At 42.5% G+C, this 19,254-nt stretch overlaps 1 protein-coding gene across 1 annotated transcript; it reads left to right on the top strand.

Moving 5' to 3' along the window:
• Window positions 1-1,395: 1,395 nt before the first annotated feature.
• LOC130358335 (uncharacterized) lies at window positions 1,396-18,312 on the top strand. Its single transcript, XM_056561471.1, has 2 exons — window positions 1,396-1,545; window positions 16,188-18,312. The coding sequence occupies exons 1-2, from the start codon at window positions 1,420-1,422 to the stop codon at window positions 17,058-17,060; spliced, it is 999 nt and encodes a 332-aa protein (XP_056417446.1). The 5' UTR covers window positions 1,396-1,419; the 3' UTR covers window positions 17,061-18,312.
• The last annotated feature ends 942 nt before the right edge of the window (window positions 18,313-19,254 follow it).

The following is a 19,254-nucleotide window of genomic DNA, read 5'->3' as shown; positions in this document are numbered from 1 at the left end:
TTTTTTATTGTATATTAGTGTTACTTTGTTAATTGATACACAGTTTATACCTAACCACTAGAGATGAGCGAACTTACAGTAAATTTGATTCGTCACGAACTTCTCAGCTCGGCGGTTGCTGACTTTTCCTGCATAAATTAGTTCAGCTTTCCGTTGCTCCGGTGGGCTGGAAAAGGTGGATATAGTCCTAGGAAAGAGTCTCCTAGGACTGTATCCACTAGAGATGAGCGAACTTACGTTAAACTCGATTCGTCACGAACTTCTCAGCTCGGCAGTTGATGACTTTTCCTGCATAAATTAGTTCAGCTTTCCGGTGCTCCTTCCTAGGACTCTTTCCTAGGACTGTATCCACCTTTTCCAGCCCACGGGAGCACCAGAAAGCTGAACTAATTTATGCAGGATAAGTCATCAACTGCCGAGCTGAGAAGTTCGTGACGAATTGAATTTACTGTAAGTTCGCTCATCTCTACTAACCACCTAAGACAAATTCTCATCCCCCTATGTTAATTTATTTATTCATATTGTTCTATATAGTTTGGATTTCTTTATACTTTTATTTATTTTTATATATATTTTTGTTTGTTTGTTTCTTTTGTCTATTGTTTATTAGTGTTACTTTGTTAATTGATACACAGTTTATCCCTAACCACCTAAGCAAATCCTGGTCCCCTATATATTACTTTATTCATAGTGTTGTTTATAGTTTGGATTTCTTTATACTTTTATTTATATATATATATATATATATATATATATATATATATATATTTTTTTTTTTATTGTATATTAGTGTTACTTTGTTCATTGATACACAGTTTATCCCTAACCACCTAAGCAAATCCTTGTCCCCTATATATTACTTTATTCATAGTGTTGTTTATAGTTTGGATTTCTTTATACTTGTATTTATTTATATACATATATATATATATATATAATTATAATTTTTTTAATTGTATATTAGTGTTACTTTAATTGATACACAGTTTATACCTAACCACCTAAGCAAATCCTGATCCCCCCCCCCTTATATTAATGTATTTATTCATAGTGTTGTATATAGTTTGGATTTCTTTATACTTTTATTTATTTATTTTTATATATTTATGTTTTTTTTTTTTATTGTTTATTAGTGTTACTTTTTCTTTTTAAATGTATTATACTATTACTACATCATTTCTGTTACTATGAAGGTATGGTTTGTGTGTGTGTATGTATATATGTGTATATATATATATATATATATATATATATATATATATATATATATATACATATACATACACACACTAAAAATCATGGCTTTATATGCTTGATCTCACTATGGCAACAAGCAGTGCATTCAGCCTACACCATGCACTTAATAGCTTCAGCCAGCGGGGATCGTCTGCCACACTTCCTGATTTCCTTTTGGTTCCCATGGAAGCGGGTCATGTGACCACAAGCCGGTCATGCGACCTCCGGTCAGAGGTCAGTCAGCTTTCTCGCACATGCGCAGTAGAGTGTTCCTCGAGCCTACGGAGCCATGCTTGTTTAGCAGAGCGGGTAAGTCTCCCTCTTCCCTTTATGTGATACAATTGTTTATAATGTATAGATGCAGCTTCTATAGATTTATATTTTTTATTATGTCATTATTGGAATTGTATGTGGAGTTATGCAATCAAGCTTTTCCTATACAAACTTTTAATAGCACTATGCAAGTACATATACCAGTGTCTCCCTACCAGAGTGCCTCCAGCTGTTGCAAAACTACAACTCCCAGCAAGCCCGGACAGCCGTTGGCTGTCCGGGCATGCTGGGAGTTGTAGTTTTGCAACAGCTGGAGGCACCCTGGTTGGGAGACACTGACATATACTTTATCGCTTAGGCTGCTTTCACACTATAGAATTATCCATGTTTTAAAGATCCGTTAACAAGACCATTAAAAAACGCCGTTACAAAACCCCATTTTAGTCTATAGGATTTTTACATAACCGGTTTTTTTAACCCGTCGTATCCCGTTATTAACGGATGTTATTTTGTGACGGAAGAAATAGCGCACGCACTATTTCTTCCGTTACCTTCTCCCGTCACAAAATAACTTCCGTTATTAATCACGGGCTACGACGGGTTAAAACGGGTAATGTAAAAATCCCATAGACTATAATGGGCCGTTTTTTAATGGTTTTGTTAACGGATCTTTCAAACGGAAAGGAGTGTGAAAGGAGCCTTAACCCCCTTAAGGACGGAGGGTTTTCCAGTTTTTGCATTTTCGATATTTTTTTTCCTCATCACCTAAAAATACTTCAATTTTTGCACCTAAAAATCCATGCAATGTCTTATTTTTTTTTTTTGCACCACCAATTTTACTTTGTAATGACATCAGTCATTTTACCCCAAAACGGAAAAAAAATCATTGTGCGACAAAATGGAAGAAAAAACGCCATTTTGTACATTTTGGGGGCTTTTTGTTTTTGCGCAGTAAATTTTTCGGTAAAAATGACACCTTATCTTTATTCTGTAGGTCCATACGGTTAAAATGACACTTTACTTATATAGGTTTGATTTTGTCTTCTGAAAAAAATCATAACATGCAGGAAATATGTTTAAAATTGTCCTATTTTGACCCCCTATAACTTTTTTATTTTTCAATGTAGGGGGCGGTATGAGGACTCATTTTTTGCGCCGTGATCTGAAGTTTTTATCGGTACCATTTTTTTGATCAGACTTTTTGATCGCTTTTTATGGTATAAAAAGTGACCAAAAATATGCTATTTAGGATTTTGGAATTTTTTTTGCACGTACGCCATTGACCGTGCAGTTTAATTATTTTTTTATTATTTATGATTTTTATAGTTTGGACATTTACGCACGCGACGATACCACATATGTTTATTTTTATTTACACTGTTTTTTTTTTTTTGTTTGTTTTTTTTATTGGGAAAAGGGGGGTGATTCAAACTTTTATTAGGGAAGGGTTTAAATGATCTTTAACTTTTTTTTTTCCACTTTTTTTTTTTTGCAATGTTATATCTCCCATAGGGGGCCATAACATGCAGTACATTTATTCAATACACTGATCACTGCCTTTGGATTGCAACGGCAAGGATCAGTGTTATCGGCGGTTGATTGATAAAGGGTACCTCTCATCAAAAAAACTTTTGATATATTATAGATTAATGTATGCAGAATAACTTTACTATTGCATGTTATTAAAAAATATGCTTCTTTGTATTTAATTTTCCACTTTGAAGAAATGACCACTAGGGGTCTCCCTACCAGTCCCGGCAGCAAGCATTTCAGACTCATGCTGGAGTCCTAAACACTACGAGCTGCCAGTCTGCTTTGTTCACAAAGGAGAACACTCAGAGCTGCCAGCCTGCTTTGTTCACAGCCTGTTTGCCTGTGAACAAAGCAGGCTGGCAGCTCTGAGTGTTTAGGACTCCAGCATGAGTCAGAAATGCTTGCTGACAGGACTGATCGGGAAAAATACAATAGAAAGAAGCATATTTTTCATTAACATGCTATTGGAAAGTTATTCAACATTCATTAATCTAAAATATATCAAACGTTTATTTGATGAGAGGTACCCTTTAAGCCTGGATTTCAGGCTTAGAGCAATTAAACCGCTGATAGGACGTGCAGGAGGCAGGTAAGGCACCCTCCTGTTGCGTTCTAGCTGATCGGGACATCACGATTTTACCGCGATGGTCCAGATTAGCCCAACTGAGTTGTTGGGAATCTCTCTCTCCCTAACCTAACCAGTGTGCCTCCAGCTGTGGCCAAACTACAACTCCCAGCATGCTGTCAGGGCCACAGCTGGAGGCACCCTGGTTAGGAAACACTGCTCTATATAGTAGTTTGGAGTAGTCCTATTAGTCTAGTGACGCAGATGTAGAATCTTATAATACTTTTTTATTGGACTAAAGCCCTATTCACACGGCAGAATTTCCACTCATCCGCCCCAATTCCTCTTATGAGGATTTTGTGTGGAATCCAAACGGAAATTCTGCAGAAGTGTGAATGGAAGTTTGGACTCCTATAGAAGTGTATTGGGCTTTCATTTGAGGAAATTCTGCTGTGTGAATAGGGCCTAACACTATTTTGGAGAGATGCTTTCAGCGATGTATTGTGGGGGGCCCCAGCGGTCGGACCCCTGATATCTGAAACTTATCCTCTATCTTTAGGATAGGGGATACGTTTTTCAACACTGGACTACTCCTTTAAGTCAAAAGCATTTCTGAGCACATAAGAAAACACAGGTTACATCTGACAGATATATAGGGGTTAAAACAACAAATGTGGAGAATTTACACTGTTATGCTATAAATTGTCCAGCTACATAGATAAAGATGAGAAGGGGGTGGGGAGCCGTCTATGGTCCTATAGATGTATTGGGGGGAGATTTATCAAAGGATTTAGACTGTTTTTTCCTGTCTAAAATTGTCGCACAGAAAGTCTCAGTCTAAATCTGTGCGACTTTTCTGCGACTTTTGCTTTAGAGGATTTTTAGAACATGATGCATTCTAGTCTATTTTAGACACCAAAAATACATTGGTGCTGAATTTATCAAAAGCGACTTTTCAGCGACAAGTCGCATCGGCTGAAAGTACGCCGAAATGTCAGACCATGCTGGAGCAGGTTTAACCCCTTAAGGACTGAGCCCCTTTTCACCTTAAGGACGCAGCCCTTTTTTGCAATTCTGACCACTATCACTTTATGCATTAATAACTCGGGAACGCTTTTACCGATTATTCTGATTCCGAGATTGTTTTTTCGTGGCATATTCTACTTTAACACAGTAAATTTTTGTTGTTACTTGCATCCTTTCTTGGGGAAAAATCCCCAAATTTCATGAAAATTTTGAAAATGTTGCATTTTTCTAACTTTGAAACTCTCTGCTTATAAGGAAAATGGATATTCCAAATTAATTATATATTGATTCACATAAACAATATTTCTACTTTATGTTTGCATCATAAAGTTGACAGGTTTTTACTTTTGGAAGACATCAGAGGGCTTCAAAGTTCAGCAGCAATTTTTCACAAAATTTTCAAAATCAGAATTATTCAGGGACCAGTTGAGTTTTGAAGTGGATTTGAAAGGCATTCATATTAGAAATACCCCATAAATTACCCCATTATAAAAACTGCCCCCCCCCCCAAAGTATCCAAAATGACATTCAGTAAGTGTGTTAACCCTTTAGGTGTTTCACAGGAATAGCAGCAAAATGAAGGAGAAAATTCAAAATCTTCTTTTTTTACACTCGCATGTTCTTGTAGACCCAATTTTTTTAATTTTACAAGGGGTAAAAGGAGAAAAAGCCCACCAAAATTTGTAACCCAATTTCTCTCGAGTAAGGAAATACCTCATATGTGGATGTCAAGTGTTCGGCGGGTGCAGTAGAGGGCTCAGAAGGGAAGGAGCGACAATGGGATTTTGGAGAGTGAGTTTTTCTGAAATGGTTTTTGGGGGGCATGTCACATTTAGGAATTTCCTATGGTGCCAGAACAGCAAAAAAAAAACTCCAACATGGCATACTATTTTGGAAACTACACCCCTCAAGGCACGTAACAAGGGGTCCAGTGAGCCTTAGCACCCCACAGGTGTTTGACGACTTTTCATTAAAGTCGGATGTGTAAATAAAAATTTTATTTTTCACAAAAATGCTGGTTTTCCCCCAAATTTTACATTTTTGCAAGGGGTTATAGGAGAAAATGCCACCCAAAATTTGTAACCCCATCCCTTCTGAGTATGGAAATACCCCATGTGTGGACGTCAAGTGCTCTGCTGGTGAACTACAATGCTCAGAAGAGAAGTCACATTTGGCTTTTGGAAAGCAAATTTTGCTGAAATGTTTTTTGGGGGCATGTTACATTTAGGAAGCCCCTTTGGTGCCAGAACAGCAAAAAAAACCACATGGCATACTATTTTGGAAACTACACCCCTCAAGGAACGTAACAAGGGGTACAATGAGCCTTAACACCCTACACGTGTTTGACAAATTTCCGCTAAAGTTGGACAGGAAAATGAAATTAGATTTTTTTTTCACTAAAATGCTGATGTTACCCCAAATTTTTCATTTTCATAAGTGGTAATTGGACAAAAAGCCTCCCAAAATTTGTAACCCCATTTCTTCTGAGTATGGAAATACCCCCTATGTGGATGTAAAATGCTCTGCAGGCACACTACAATGCTCAGAAGAGAAGGAGCGCCATTGAGCGTTTGGTGAGAGAATTTGGTTGGAATAGAAGTCGGGGGCCATGTGTGTTTACAAAGCCCCCCGTAGTGCCAGAACAGTGGACCCTCCCCACATGTGAACTCATATTGGGAACTACACCCCTCACAGAATTTAATAAGGGGTGCAGTGAACATTTACACCCCACTGGCGTTTGACAGACCTTTGGAACAGTGGGCTGTGCAAATGAAAAATTAATGAGTAAATGCTCACTGTACCCCTTATTACATTACGTGAGGGGTGTAGTTTCCAAAATGGGGTCACGTGGGGGGCTTCTTACTCAGAAGAAATGGGGTTACAAATTTTGGGGGGCTTTTTTTTCCTATTCTCCCTTGTGAAAATGAAAAATGTAGGGTAACACCAGCATTTTAGTGAAAACAATTTTTTTTTTTTTTTCATTTTCACATCCAACTTTATCGAAAATTCGTCAGACACCTGTGGGGTGTTAAGGCGCACTATACCCCTTGTTACATTCCGTGAGGGGTGTAGTTTCTAAAATGGGGTCACATGTGGGTATTTATTGTTTTGCCTTTGTCAGAACCGCTGTAAAATCAGCCACCCCTGTGCAAATCACCAATTTAAACCTCAAATGTACATAGTGCACTCTCACTGCTGAGCCTTTTTGTGCATCCGCAGAGCATTTTACGCCCACATATGGGGTATTTCCGTATTCAGGAGAAATTGCGTTACCAATTTTGGGGGTCTTTTTTTTTCTTTTTCTTTTACCGCTTGTGAAAATTAAAAGTATGGGGCAACACCAGCATGTTAGTGTAAAAATAATTTTTTTTTATACTAAAAGGCTGGTGTGGACCCCAACTTTTCCTTTTCATTAGGGGTAAAAGGAGAAAAAGTCCCCCAAAACTTGTAACACAATTTTTTCCCGAGTACGGAGATACCCCATATGTGGGCCTAAACAGTTTCCTTGAAATACGACAGGGCTCCAAAGTGAGGGAGCGCCATGCGCATTTGAGGACTAAATTGGGGATTTGAATCCGCCACAAAAATACCCCACGGCAGTGTTTCCCAAACAGGGTGTCTCCAGCTGTTGCAAAACTCCCAGCATGCCTGGACAGTCAGTGGCTGTCCGGCAATACTGGGAGTTGTTTTTTTAACAGCTGGAGGCTCTGTTTTGGAAACAGTGCCGTACATGGCGTTTTTTTTATTTTATTGGGGGGGAGCGACGACTGTGTAGGGGTATGTGTATATGTAGTGTTTTACTTTTTATTTTGTGGTAGTGTAGTGTTTTTAGGGTACATTCACACGGTTGGGTTTACAGTGAGTTTGAGCTGCGGCGGAAAATTTGCCGCATCTCAAACTTGCAGCAGAAAACTTGCTGTAAACCTGCCTACATTCACATGGGGGGGCAAACCTCCAGCTATTGCAAAACTACAACTCCCAGCATGCACTGACAGACCATACATGCTGGGAGTTGTAGTTATGCAACAGCTGGAGGCACATTGGTTGCGAAACACTGAGCGTTTGTTACTTAACTCAGTGTTTTGCAACCAGTGTGCCTCCAGCTGTTGCAAAGCTGCAACTCCCAGCATGTACAGTCTCTCAGTGCATGCTGGGGGTTGTATTTTTGCAACAGCTGGAGGTACACTGGTTGTGAAACACTGAGTTAGGTAACAAACTCGGTTTCACAATAAATGTGTCTCCAGCTGTTGCAAAACTGCAACAATCAGCATGCATTGACAGTCTAAGGGCATGCTGAGAGTTGTTGTTTTGCAACAGCTGGAGGCACACTGCTAAAACTCCCAGTATGCTCTTTGGTAGTCTGTGCCTGCTGGGAGTTGTAGTTATGCAACAGCTGAATGCATACTTTTTCATAGACAAAATGTGCCTACAGCTGTTGCAAAACTACACCCCCCAGCATGCACAGACTACCAAAGGGCATGCTGGGAGTTGTAGTTGGAACTCCAGCTGTTGCAAAACTACAACTCCCAGCATGCTCTGTGGCTGTGCATGCTGCGAGTTGTTGCTAAGCAACAGCAGGAAGTGAACAGGACTCGCCTCCTATTGTATGACCGATCCTGCTGCTCCTGTCGCCGCCTCCAATCCTGAGGGGACCCCCGCTGGCGCAGATCGCCGTCCCGATCACCGCCCAGCAGGTCCGTGATTGATCGGTCGGAACGACCGATCAATCACGTGATCGTGAGGCGGCACCCGTGCCACCTCACTCCTGCTGGGTATGGGTGAATGGGGCTGTCTCAGACCCTTCTCCCTTTTTTTCCGGGTCACTAGAGACCCGATTTGGCCCAGAATAGCGCAAATCGCTGGTCTGAATTGACTGATGATTTGCCACGATCGCCGACATGGGGGGGGGTCTCGGGACCCCCCTGGGCGATATGCCGGGATGGCTGCTTATAGATATTAGTAGTCATCCCGTTCCAATCACCGTGTCTAGAGACGCGGTGATCCAGGAACGCTGTGCCGTAAATGTATGGCGCTGTGCGCTAAGTACATTTACGGCGCTCATCCTTAAGGGGTTAAATACAGTCTAAAGCATAGATCTCGAAGTCTGTGCACAGAATTTATCAAGAGCCGTGCGCCTTTTGATAAATTAGGCGCACAGTAGACCGGCCAAACACTCTGTAGTTTGGTCAACTTTTGCATATGGCTGAATAAATATATATATATATATATATATATATATATATATATATACACATATATATATATATATATATATATATATATATATATATATATATATATATATACATATATACATACACGCATATAATGGCCGGAGGAAGCACGGAGGTCCGTGCGAAACGGAGTCTGTTGCCAGTTTGTCCCCCCACTGCACGTCCTGACCCCCCAAGTTTGTGAGTATTTGTCTATGCATTGCTGACGCAAATAAAGAAGAAGAGAATCGTGGTGAGTCTGCCGGTCTGATCTTTTGTCTTCATTCTATTATATCATCTGTGTCTCAGCCTTGACCAGAGCACCACCACCCTCATTCACATCCATCCACCTATACCACATCGAGTCCATCAGTGAGAGCAGTGCCGTGCCACTCGCGCTATCTTCTATATATATATATATATATATATATATATATATATATATACACACACACAGACACACACATATACATACACACACATATATACCCTCATTCACTGATCGGGCAGAACATTATGACCACCCTTCTAATGTTGGAAGAGCACGTCTAGGTCATGTTGGAGACACGCGGGTGGGAGATTTATCAAAACCTGTGCAGAGAGAGTGGTGCAGTTGCCCATAGTAACCAATCAGATCGCTTCTTTCATTTTGCAGAGACCTTGTTAAAAATGGGCAACTCAGCAACTTTTCCTCTGGACAGGTTTTTATAATTCCCCCTTGTAATGCTTTATGTCATGCTGGAAATACAGCAAGTTCTTTTGGTCAACCCAATGTGCAGAAAGAGGGGAAAATATTTCTCTTCTATAGCAGACATGGAGCTCTGTGGTCAGCTCTGTGGTCAGCTCTGTGGTCAGCTCTGTGGTCAGTACTGTTGTCTTGCCATCGCAATACTCCGTCCCCGTGGTCGGGAGGCAGAAGACTTGGAGCCTCCAGCACTTCCTGCATTGCTCACAGGTGGGTCCTGCATTGCCCAGCAGTGGGACCCCCCACAATCAGACATCTTATACCCCTATCCTTTGGATAGGGGATAAGATATCTTAGGGCCAGAGTACCCCTGTAGTATGGCTACAACTGTTGTAGAATGACAACTACCTTCATGGACAGACGAGCTTTGTGTATGTTAGTGATGGGCGTTCTAGTCACAATGTCACGGGTAGAAAGTCTGAGTCATGGGGTCATAGTGTCAGCAGCCGAAACGCGAATCTCTGGCAGATAACATTGCTGAGGAACTTTTATCTCTATTTGTCAAAGAACAACCAATCATAGTTTATAATAACCCCTCTCTGAATGTTTTTATCAATGTAATCACCTATTATCATCTTTAAAAAAAAAAAAAATAGTGACCCAACATACTGACTAATAAACACATGGGGGGGAGATATTCAAAAACTACTGTCATTTCTATTCCAGAGGTATTAATGACACTTTTTTTTTTGTCCTTACATTTTCAAAGGGCTTTGAAAATATGTGAGTAAATTTTCATGCCACTTTTGGGGGGGTTTTTAGCGCCAAACATTGCCTAATTTTGCGGCTAATTATTTTTTTTTTTTTTTTGTTGCGACCATATTGCATTTTTTGCACCAAAATTGCCAAGTTTGGTGCCAAAATCTGCACTTTTGTGAAAAAATTTCAGATTTTGGTGCCAAATCTTACATCTTCTGAGGAGGCATCTCATGTTGTATTCCATGAGTACTAGAGCCCAGACAAGTGAGAACTGTATAAATAAAACATTTCTAGGGCTAAAATGTGAGTTCAGGTGCGGTGACCATGGAAGAAAAAAACATTTTTTTCCAATAATAATTTTTTTTCAATAATTGAGTAACCTTTTCCCAAAAAACTAAAAAAAAAAAAAAAAAAGAGAAAAAACCTACAACCATTTCTATGATTTCTACACTAACAAAAAGCTGGTGTGAAATTTTTGATATAAAATGGACTCTCACCTCTTTGAAAATATCCTGTAAAACATCAAATTTACATAGCCACACCCACTTTTGCAAAACTGGTGTGAGTAGTGAAAACCTTGGATAATTCTCATGTAAAATACTTTGAATCTCTGATGTGAGTTTTTACGCACCAAAATTTGGGCGCAAAACCAGACATTTTGGATGTGAAGAGTCTTGAATATGACCACAATGGTTGTTTTTAAACTCTTATTTTTTTTATTTATTATTAAAACCATAAGAAAAAGAAAACACTATACATAGGCGCACACCATATAAATACAGTGACCCCCCGACCTACGATGGCCCCGACATACGATAATTTCAACATGCGATGGTCTCTCAGAGGCAGCATCAACATACGATGCTTTTGTATGTTGGGGCCATCGCATAAACGGCTATCCGGCAGCGCAGACTGCTTCAGCTGCCACCGGATAGCCGTTTACGGGGCTCCGGTGATGGTCTCCTACCTGTCCTCGGGGCTCCGGAGCGTCCTCTTCGGGATCCCCTCCATCACTGGCGCTCTCCATCGTCGTCATCACGTCGCTGCGCACGCTGTCCCATCATCCAATAGGAGTGGCGTGCGTAGTGACGTGGTGACGTGAGAGCGACATACCCGGGCAGCAGAGACGTTCCGGAGCGGCGGAGACACCACGGGGACGCGGCGACAGCGATGGACCAGCGGCAGCAGTGGACCAGGGCATCGGTGACGGGTCCGGGACAGGTGAGTACAACTTCCTATACTTTATATTGCACGGATCCCTCAACATACGATGGTTTCAACAAACGATGGTTCATTTGCAATGGATTACCATCGTATGTTGAGGGACCACTGTATAGTAAAAACAATCTTTATTGACCCAATGAGTAAACAAACAGCTCTCTAAAACGAATTAAAATTGCCTCCCAGAAGGAGGGACAAATTCCACAACCCTATGGATGGGGGACATAAACCCCACTTCAAATGTGCTACAATAAATACAAGCTCCCAAAGGAACAATAATCACAGAGAGCCGTCCACAAGAGTTATATTTTATCCTTACTTGTCAAGGAATGTTAGGAATGTGAACACCACTTTCCTCCATACTAAATATGGGATCGACTGATATCGTTTTTTAGGGCCGATGCCAATAATCTGTGGAGGTTAGGGCCGATAACTTAATGAACTGCAGCGGCTTTTGCGGTGCCATAGGCTTCTCTCCCCCTGCCTGTCCGGGGGTCCTGAGTCCTATCACCTCGACCGCCCCTGTTCCCGGGGTCCACTCTACATCTGGCTCCGGTGACGTCCTCCTGAGCTGTCACTGTGTGCACTGACGGTGACGTCACATCACTCGTCATTGCGCACAGCGTAACGCAGGACGCAGCAGGAGCCAGAAGTAGCGTTGATCCCGGGAACAGGTATTTATAAAACCGGGGATGGGGGAGGCAATGGGGCCAGGGCGCCGCGGTGGGGGGTGCGACGGGGGGGGGCGGTCGCAGTGCGGTGGGGGCATTATCGGATTATCGGCAGGGTAATTGCCGATACAGTGACCCCCCCCCGACCTACGATGGCCCCTACATATGATGAAATAGAATAAAAGAAGTAAGGCCTTGCAGAAGACAGCGGAGGACCGGAGAAGACAGCGGAGGACCGGAGAAGACAGCGGAGGACCGGAGAAGACAGCGGAGGACCGGGATCACCATCGGGAGCGGCGGGGACACCATCTCGAGCGGCGGGGACAGGTGAGTACAGCTTCCTATACTTTACATTGCACGAATCCCTCAACATACGATGGATTCGACAAACGATGGCTCATTTGGAACAAATTACCATCGTATGTTGAGGGACCACTGTAATGCCCAAAATCGTGATAATATCGGCCAAACTGATAATCGGTCGATCCCTACTAAATATAGACTCATTGTATAGGGGGTGGGGAGAGTTTCAAAACCTGTGTACATGGAAGAGTGTTGTTGTCACCTATAATAAACAATATTAGCCTTTCTTTTATTTAGCAAGTCCTCATCTAAAGTTAAAAGGGTATTCCAGGAAAAACATTTTTTTTTTTTTTTTTATATCAACTGGCTCCAGAAAGTTAAACAGATTTGTAAATTCTATAAAAAAAATCTTAATCCTTTCAATATTTATCAGCTGCTGAAGTTGAGTTGTTGTTGTTTTCTGTTTGGCAACAGTGCTCTCTGCTGACATCTCTGCTTGTCTCGGGAACTACACAGAGTAGAAGAGGTTTGCTATGGGGATTTGCTTCTAAACTGGGCGGTTCCCGAGACAGGTGTCATCAGAGAGCACTTAGACAGAAAAGAACAACTCAACTTCAGCAGCTCATAAGTACTGAAAGGATTAAGATTTTTTTAATAGAAGTAATAAACTTTCTGGAGCCAGTTTATATATATGAAAATGTTTTTTCCAGTATAACCCCTTTAAATTAGAATATGGCTATAGTCAAATGGTATAGTCAACATCTACACATGTTTTCACAAATTTTAAAGGGACTATCCACCATAAGGTGACAGTAGTACTTACCTGCCAGACAGTAATATACATGCTTAGGAACGATCTGCGCGTGTCTTAGGGCTAAATAGCTATGTTGTGAAATTACCATAACACTGTGGCTAACTTTTTGTGAACTGGATATTTCCTGTTAGAGTTCCCTCCCTCCAACTACAAGTCTCGTGAATCCTTGTTTGTAAGTTTAAGGTCACTTTTCTTCCTCCCACACATCAGCCACCCACCCATTAAAACACACCTGTGCTTCCTTCGATGCAGCAGACCAGTGTTTTCTGACCAGGGTGCCTCCAGCAATTGCAAAAATACAATTACTTGTAGAATGATCTCCCTCCCACCCAGCGGTCGCTCCACCCATTGAAGCACAGACACGCTCCCTTTTAACACCTGACTAGTGATGTAATGTCTCTGGCCGCACTGCAACCTGGGAAACCCGAGATGACACTCCATTAAAAATAAACATTGGGGCAACAATCACAGAAGAATTGTGAGACCACCATTAACCCCTAAAGAACGCAGCCCTTTTTCACCTTAAGGACTGAGCCCTTTTTCGCAATTCTGACAACTGTCGCTTTACGCATTAATAACTCTGAAACGCTTTTACCGAATATTCTGAGATTGTTTTTTCGTGACATATTCTACTTTATTTTTGTGGTAAATTTTCGTCGTTGAATGCATCCTTTTTTGGTGAAAAATCCCCAAATTTCATGAAAATTTCGAAAATTTTGCATTTTTCTAACTTTGAAGCTTTGAAGCTCTGCTTGTAAGGAAAATGGATATTCCAAATAAATTTACATCAAAAATGTCATGAAAATTGCAAAATCTGAAGGGACAGATGTTACAGAACTACAACTCCCAGCATGCCTGGGCAGTCTAGGCATGCTGAGAGTTGTAGTTTGGCAACATCTGGAGGGCTACCGTTTGGGCACCACTGTAACAGCTTGGGCATGCTGGGAGTTGCAGTTTGGCACCCACTAGGAAGGGCAGCAGTAAATATCGCTTACTGCCCCCTTACTTCCCAACCAAGCCCCCTCCCCCCACCACCACCACCGTTGTTTCCCTACCTGCGCCTGTCTCCAGCGACAATCTGCGGTCCCCACGCCATCTTCTTCTCAGGTACTGGCCTCCATCTTCTCCTCCCGTTTTGCCAGACATCCAGGGGTGGGCAGAACGGGGGGTTGTCATGTCAACCCACTGTCCTGCGCTGCCATTGGTCAGAATCAGTTCTGACAAATGGCAGGGGATAGGAGGAGATCGCAGCACTGCGACCTTGCTCCTATCCCTCAGGATGATTGGGGCTGTCGCTGAAAACATTTGACTATGACAGGGCATATGGATACGCCTGTGGGAATTCCGGTCCCCGCCACTAGTCAGTTGGGGACCGGATCGGGATGCCTGCTGAAATCATTCAGCAGGCACCCCGGTACATCACCCATGTCGGCGATCGGAGAAAATCGCATGTCAATTCAGACATGCGATTTTCTCCAATTCTGGGCTGATCGGGTCTCTGGTGACCCGATCACCTGGAAAATCGGAGTTTTCAGCGACAGCCCCGATCAGCCTAAAGGATAGGAGTGAGGTCACAGAGCTGCGATCTCCTCCTATCCCCTGCCATCGGCTGTCCGGGCTTGCTGGGAGTTGTAGTTTTGAAACCTCCGGAGGTCCGCAGGTTGAAGACCACTGCGGCCTTCGACATCATCCAGCCCCCTCTCACCCCCTTTAGTTCTGTACAGTACTTGCCTCCGCTCGGCGCTGGTCCGGTGGGATAGTGGTTCCGGGCTGCTATCTCCACTGGGGGCGCCTCTTCTCCGCGCTTCGGGCCCAGAATAGAGGCGTTGCCTTGACAATGACGCAGAAGGACGTTGGCAATGAACGTACCTCTGCGTCGTTGTCAAGGCAACGTGACTATTCTGGGGCCGGGGCCGAAGCGCTTAGAAGAGGCCTCCCCGGTGAAGATAGCAGCCCGGAACCACTATCCCACCGGACCACCTCCTCTCCGGACAGTCCTGCAGCACCGGACCAGCGCCGAGTGGAGGTGAGTACTGTACAGAACTAAAGGGGGGTGAGAGGGGGCTGGATGATGTCGAAGGCCGCAGTGGTCTTAAACCTGCGGACCTCCGGAGGTTTCAAAACTACAACTCCCAGCAAGCCCGGACAGCCAATGGCTGCCCGTGCTTGCTGGGAGTTGTAGTTTTGAAACCTCTGGAGGTCCGCAGGTTGAAGACCACTGCGGGTGGAGAGTTCACTCGAGTATAAGCCGAGGGGGGTGTTTTCAGCACGAAAAATCGTGCTGAAAAACTCGGCTTATACTCGAGTATAAACGGTAGATATAGATAGATAGATAGATAGATAGATTGATAGTAATCCAAAGAGAAACAGTACTCCCTTGAGCTCAATATCCGTGAGTGCACGCAGAACCAGACCTTGGTCAGGGGTCCCAATTCACAGAGAGTTCATATAAATCCGCAGCACACAGGTCCAATATGGTGAAAAAGAAAAAACTTTATTCCATCATGTGAATGTCATACAGCGACGTTTCTGCTGGCTCTCCCAGCCTTTCTCAAGCTCAGAAAGGCTGGAAGAGCCAGCAGAAACATCGCTGTATGACATTCACATGATGGAATAAAGTTTTTTCTTTTTCACCATATTGGACCTGTGTGCTGCGGATTTATATGAACTCTCTAGATAGATAGATAGATATACATTCATACACTAGCTACTAGCTGAGTACCCGGCATTGCCCAGTTTTTTTTTATTGAAGTGCTGCATCCTTAGTGTTTTTCTATAGATATATATATCTCTATATCGTTGGTTTATGAAAATGTATATGGTCGATGTAATGTTCTTATACTCAATATTAAAACTAACCGTTCTATTTCGCATTTCTCTTCCTCAGAAAATGCCTGGGTGTATAGTAACTGGGTGTACGCCCAGGTGTCGAGAAGGTGAACCGGATTTTGTCTTGCATGCGTTTCCGAAGGAGAAGGAGCGTATCAGGACCTGGCTGTGTACAACAGGGCAAGAATTTCATAACCTTGACGAATTAGTCGATAAAATATATGACTCTAAAAGCAATGCCTTTCGGCTGTGCTCTCTGCACTTCACCCCATCATCATATATATTTAATCCGAAAACTGGAAGGCGGAGGCTGTCGCCTATTGCTGTTCCAACTATATTCGTTAAAAGGGAAGAAGGGGAGGGTCCAATTCCTCCAAATAAGAGGAAGAGACTGGCTGAAGATGGGGCTTCATCCAGACGTGTAAACCCAGGAGAAATATGTCCCACTTGTTGCCAACTTGTACCCCATATTACAACAACCAAACCTGCGCAACCACCCAACTTGCACCCCATAACAACCAAACCTGAACAACCGCCCAACTTGTACCCCATAACAACCAAACCTGAAGAACCACCCGACTTCAGCCCCATAACAACCAAACCTGAACAACCACCTGACTTCTACCCCATAACAACCAATCCGGAGCAACCACACGCTATGGTCAGAGAATCTGGGACAAGTTTCGACAGGTCTTGGGCAACGTACAGTAAAGCGATACAAGTGACCCCAAAAACATTCTCCGTTAGAACACAATGTTCGAGGCTTGTCGATCGTAAAAGAGTAGTGCCTAAAAAGACCCCAACACTGCCACCTTTAGTTTATGGACCCTCCAGTTCTGGGTTGAGTCTAGAACCACAGATGTATTATCCAACAAAGAAGAAAACTATCGTCACGTCAGGAAGATCATCTGTGACCAAGCCAGATGACTGAAACTACGGAGGCATCTGAGTGGGAACAAGATGAACCCCTAGTCCAAGGAATAGAGTCGGAGTCACCCCTAAATCTTATAACTGACTTGTCACCTATTTGGCCAGTTTAGCAGACAGAACTTGGGCATTGATTCCTGGTACCAAACTAGTTCTTATGTGGCCTATCCTAAAAAGGATTTATGGATTAACCAAGATGGACCAGAATATGTAACATCATTGCCTTAAAGGGGTACTCAGTCACGCCCCCTCCCATGGACTTGCATTGAGGTGGCGGGGTGTGACATCACAAAGGGGGTGGGGCTATGACGATACAAGCTCCCGGCTCCAGCATTCGGAACAGTTTGTTCCAAACACTGAGCGGCGGATTACCCCTTTAACCCCTTCATGACCCAGCAAGTTTTTAATTTTTTTCTGGCTCACATTGTTTTTCCTCCTAACCCATAACTTTTTTTTTTTTTTTTTCAAATGACATTGTATTAGGGCTTATTTTCTGTGTGACAAGTTGTACTTTCCACTGAATTTCGTTTTATGGTTTTAAAAAAAAAAAATGTAAAACTTGAAAAAGAAAAAAAAAAAAACTTTGTTCGTTACCATGTTCTCACCCCTATAACTTGTTTATTTTTCCACCTACAGAGCTGTGTGAGGGTCTATTTACACGGCAGAATTTCCGCTTGTGGAATTCCGCCTCAAATTAATGCCCATAGACTTCTATGGGATTCTGCACTCCCATTCACACTTCTGAATTTCCGCTAGCGGAAATTCAGAAGTGTGAATGGGGGTGCGGAATCCTGTAGAAAGACTATGGGCTTTAATTTAAGGCGGAAATTATACCGTGTGAATTTACACGTGCGTATTTTTGCTGCAGATTTTGCTGCCCATTGACTTCAATAAGCAGCAAAATCTTCTAAAGCAAATCTGCAGCATAAAATACGCATGTGTGAACGCACCCTTAGGGTCTATTCACACGGTCAGAGTTTCTGCACCAATTCCGCTTCCTTGGGTGGTTTCTGGCTTGTGCGGAATTTGGGCGGAAATTTAGAAGTGTGGAATCCCATAGAAGACTACTGTGCTTTAATTTGAGGCAGAAATTCCATCCGTGTGAATTGACCCTTAGGGATTGTTTTTTTGTGCCATGAGCTATAGTTCTGTATGTTACAAGTTTTTTTGGGGGGATGTAATGTAACAAAAAAATTACGCACACGGTGATAACAAATATGTGCATTTTTTTTTTCTATGCGAAAAGGGGGGGGGGGGGGTAACTTGAATTTTTATTGGGGAGGGATTATTTTAAAAATATCCCTTTTTTTTTCCCCCCCACATGTTTTGGCCCCCCTACGAGCCTATGATAAACCATCATTAGATGGCTTACATAGATCACTGTCATGCTATTGCATTGATCTATGAAATCTGTGCTTGATTGCTAAGAAATCACAGAGCCAGGGAAGACTCAGAGGACCAGTAAGGCCCTAGCAACCCAGATGGGACCACTAGACCAGTGTTTTCCAACCAGCTGTTGCAAAACTACAACTCCCAGCATGCTCAGACAGCTGTTTGCTGTCTGGGCATGCTGGGAGTTGTAGTTTTGCAACATGGTATTTATATCATTGTATTTTAACCAGTTAAATGACGGACATCAGAGAGATTTCCGATGTCCATCATTACCGGCAGATGATGCAGATCCGACCCACGGGCCTGTGTCATGTCCGCTCACCTGCCCCATGTACATGTATGTCATGGGTTGGAAGAGGGTTAATAATGTGGAATTACAAACAAAAATACCCACATCATTTAATAATCCATAAATAACTTTTATTAATAAATAACATAAAACTATGAATAAAATAACATAAACACCATTATGACAATAGCAATTATACCTTATGAATATCATTTATAACACAAATACAGTAAGGAGAGAAAATGAAGAATGTGGCACTCTCCCCCTTAGCGAAGCTAAAAAACTGAAGATCCAGGAGTGCTACGTTCTTCATTTTCTCTCCTTACTGTATTTTTGTTGCTAAATTTTCGGGACGTTTTCTGCACTGCCTCTGCTGCATACTGTACAGGACTTCCCAATACTTATAGCAGTGTTTCCCCAAACAGGGCTCCTACAGCTGTTGCAAAACTACATGCCCAAACAGCCGGAGGCTACTAAAGAACCACAAATGCTACCGGCATTCCCCTTGGCGTTAGCC

Source organism: Hyla sarda, chromosome 2 (assembly GCF_029499605.1).
Source record: "Hyla sarda isolate aHylSar1 chromosome 2, aHylSar1.hap1, whole genome shotgun sequence".
NCBI lineage: Eukaryota > Metazoa > Chordata > Amphibia > Anura > Hylidae > Hyla > Hyla sarda.
Note: the sequence above shows the minus strand (reverse complement) of the source record. Positions and strands in the feature narration are given on the sequence as shown.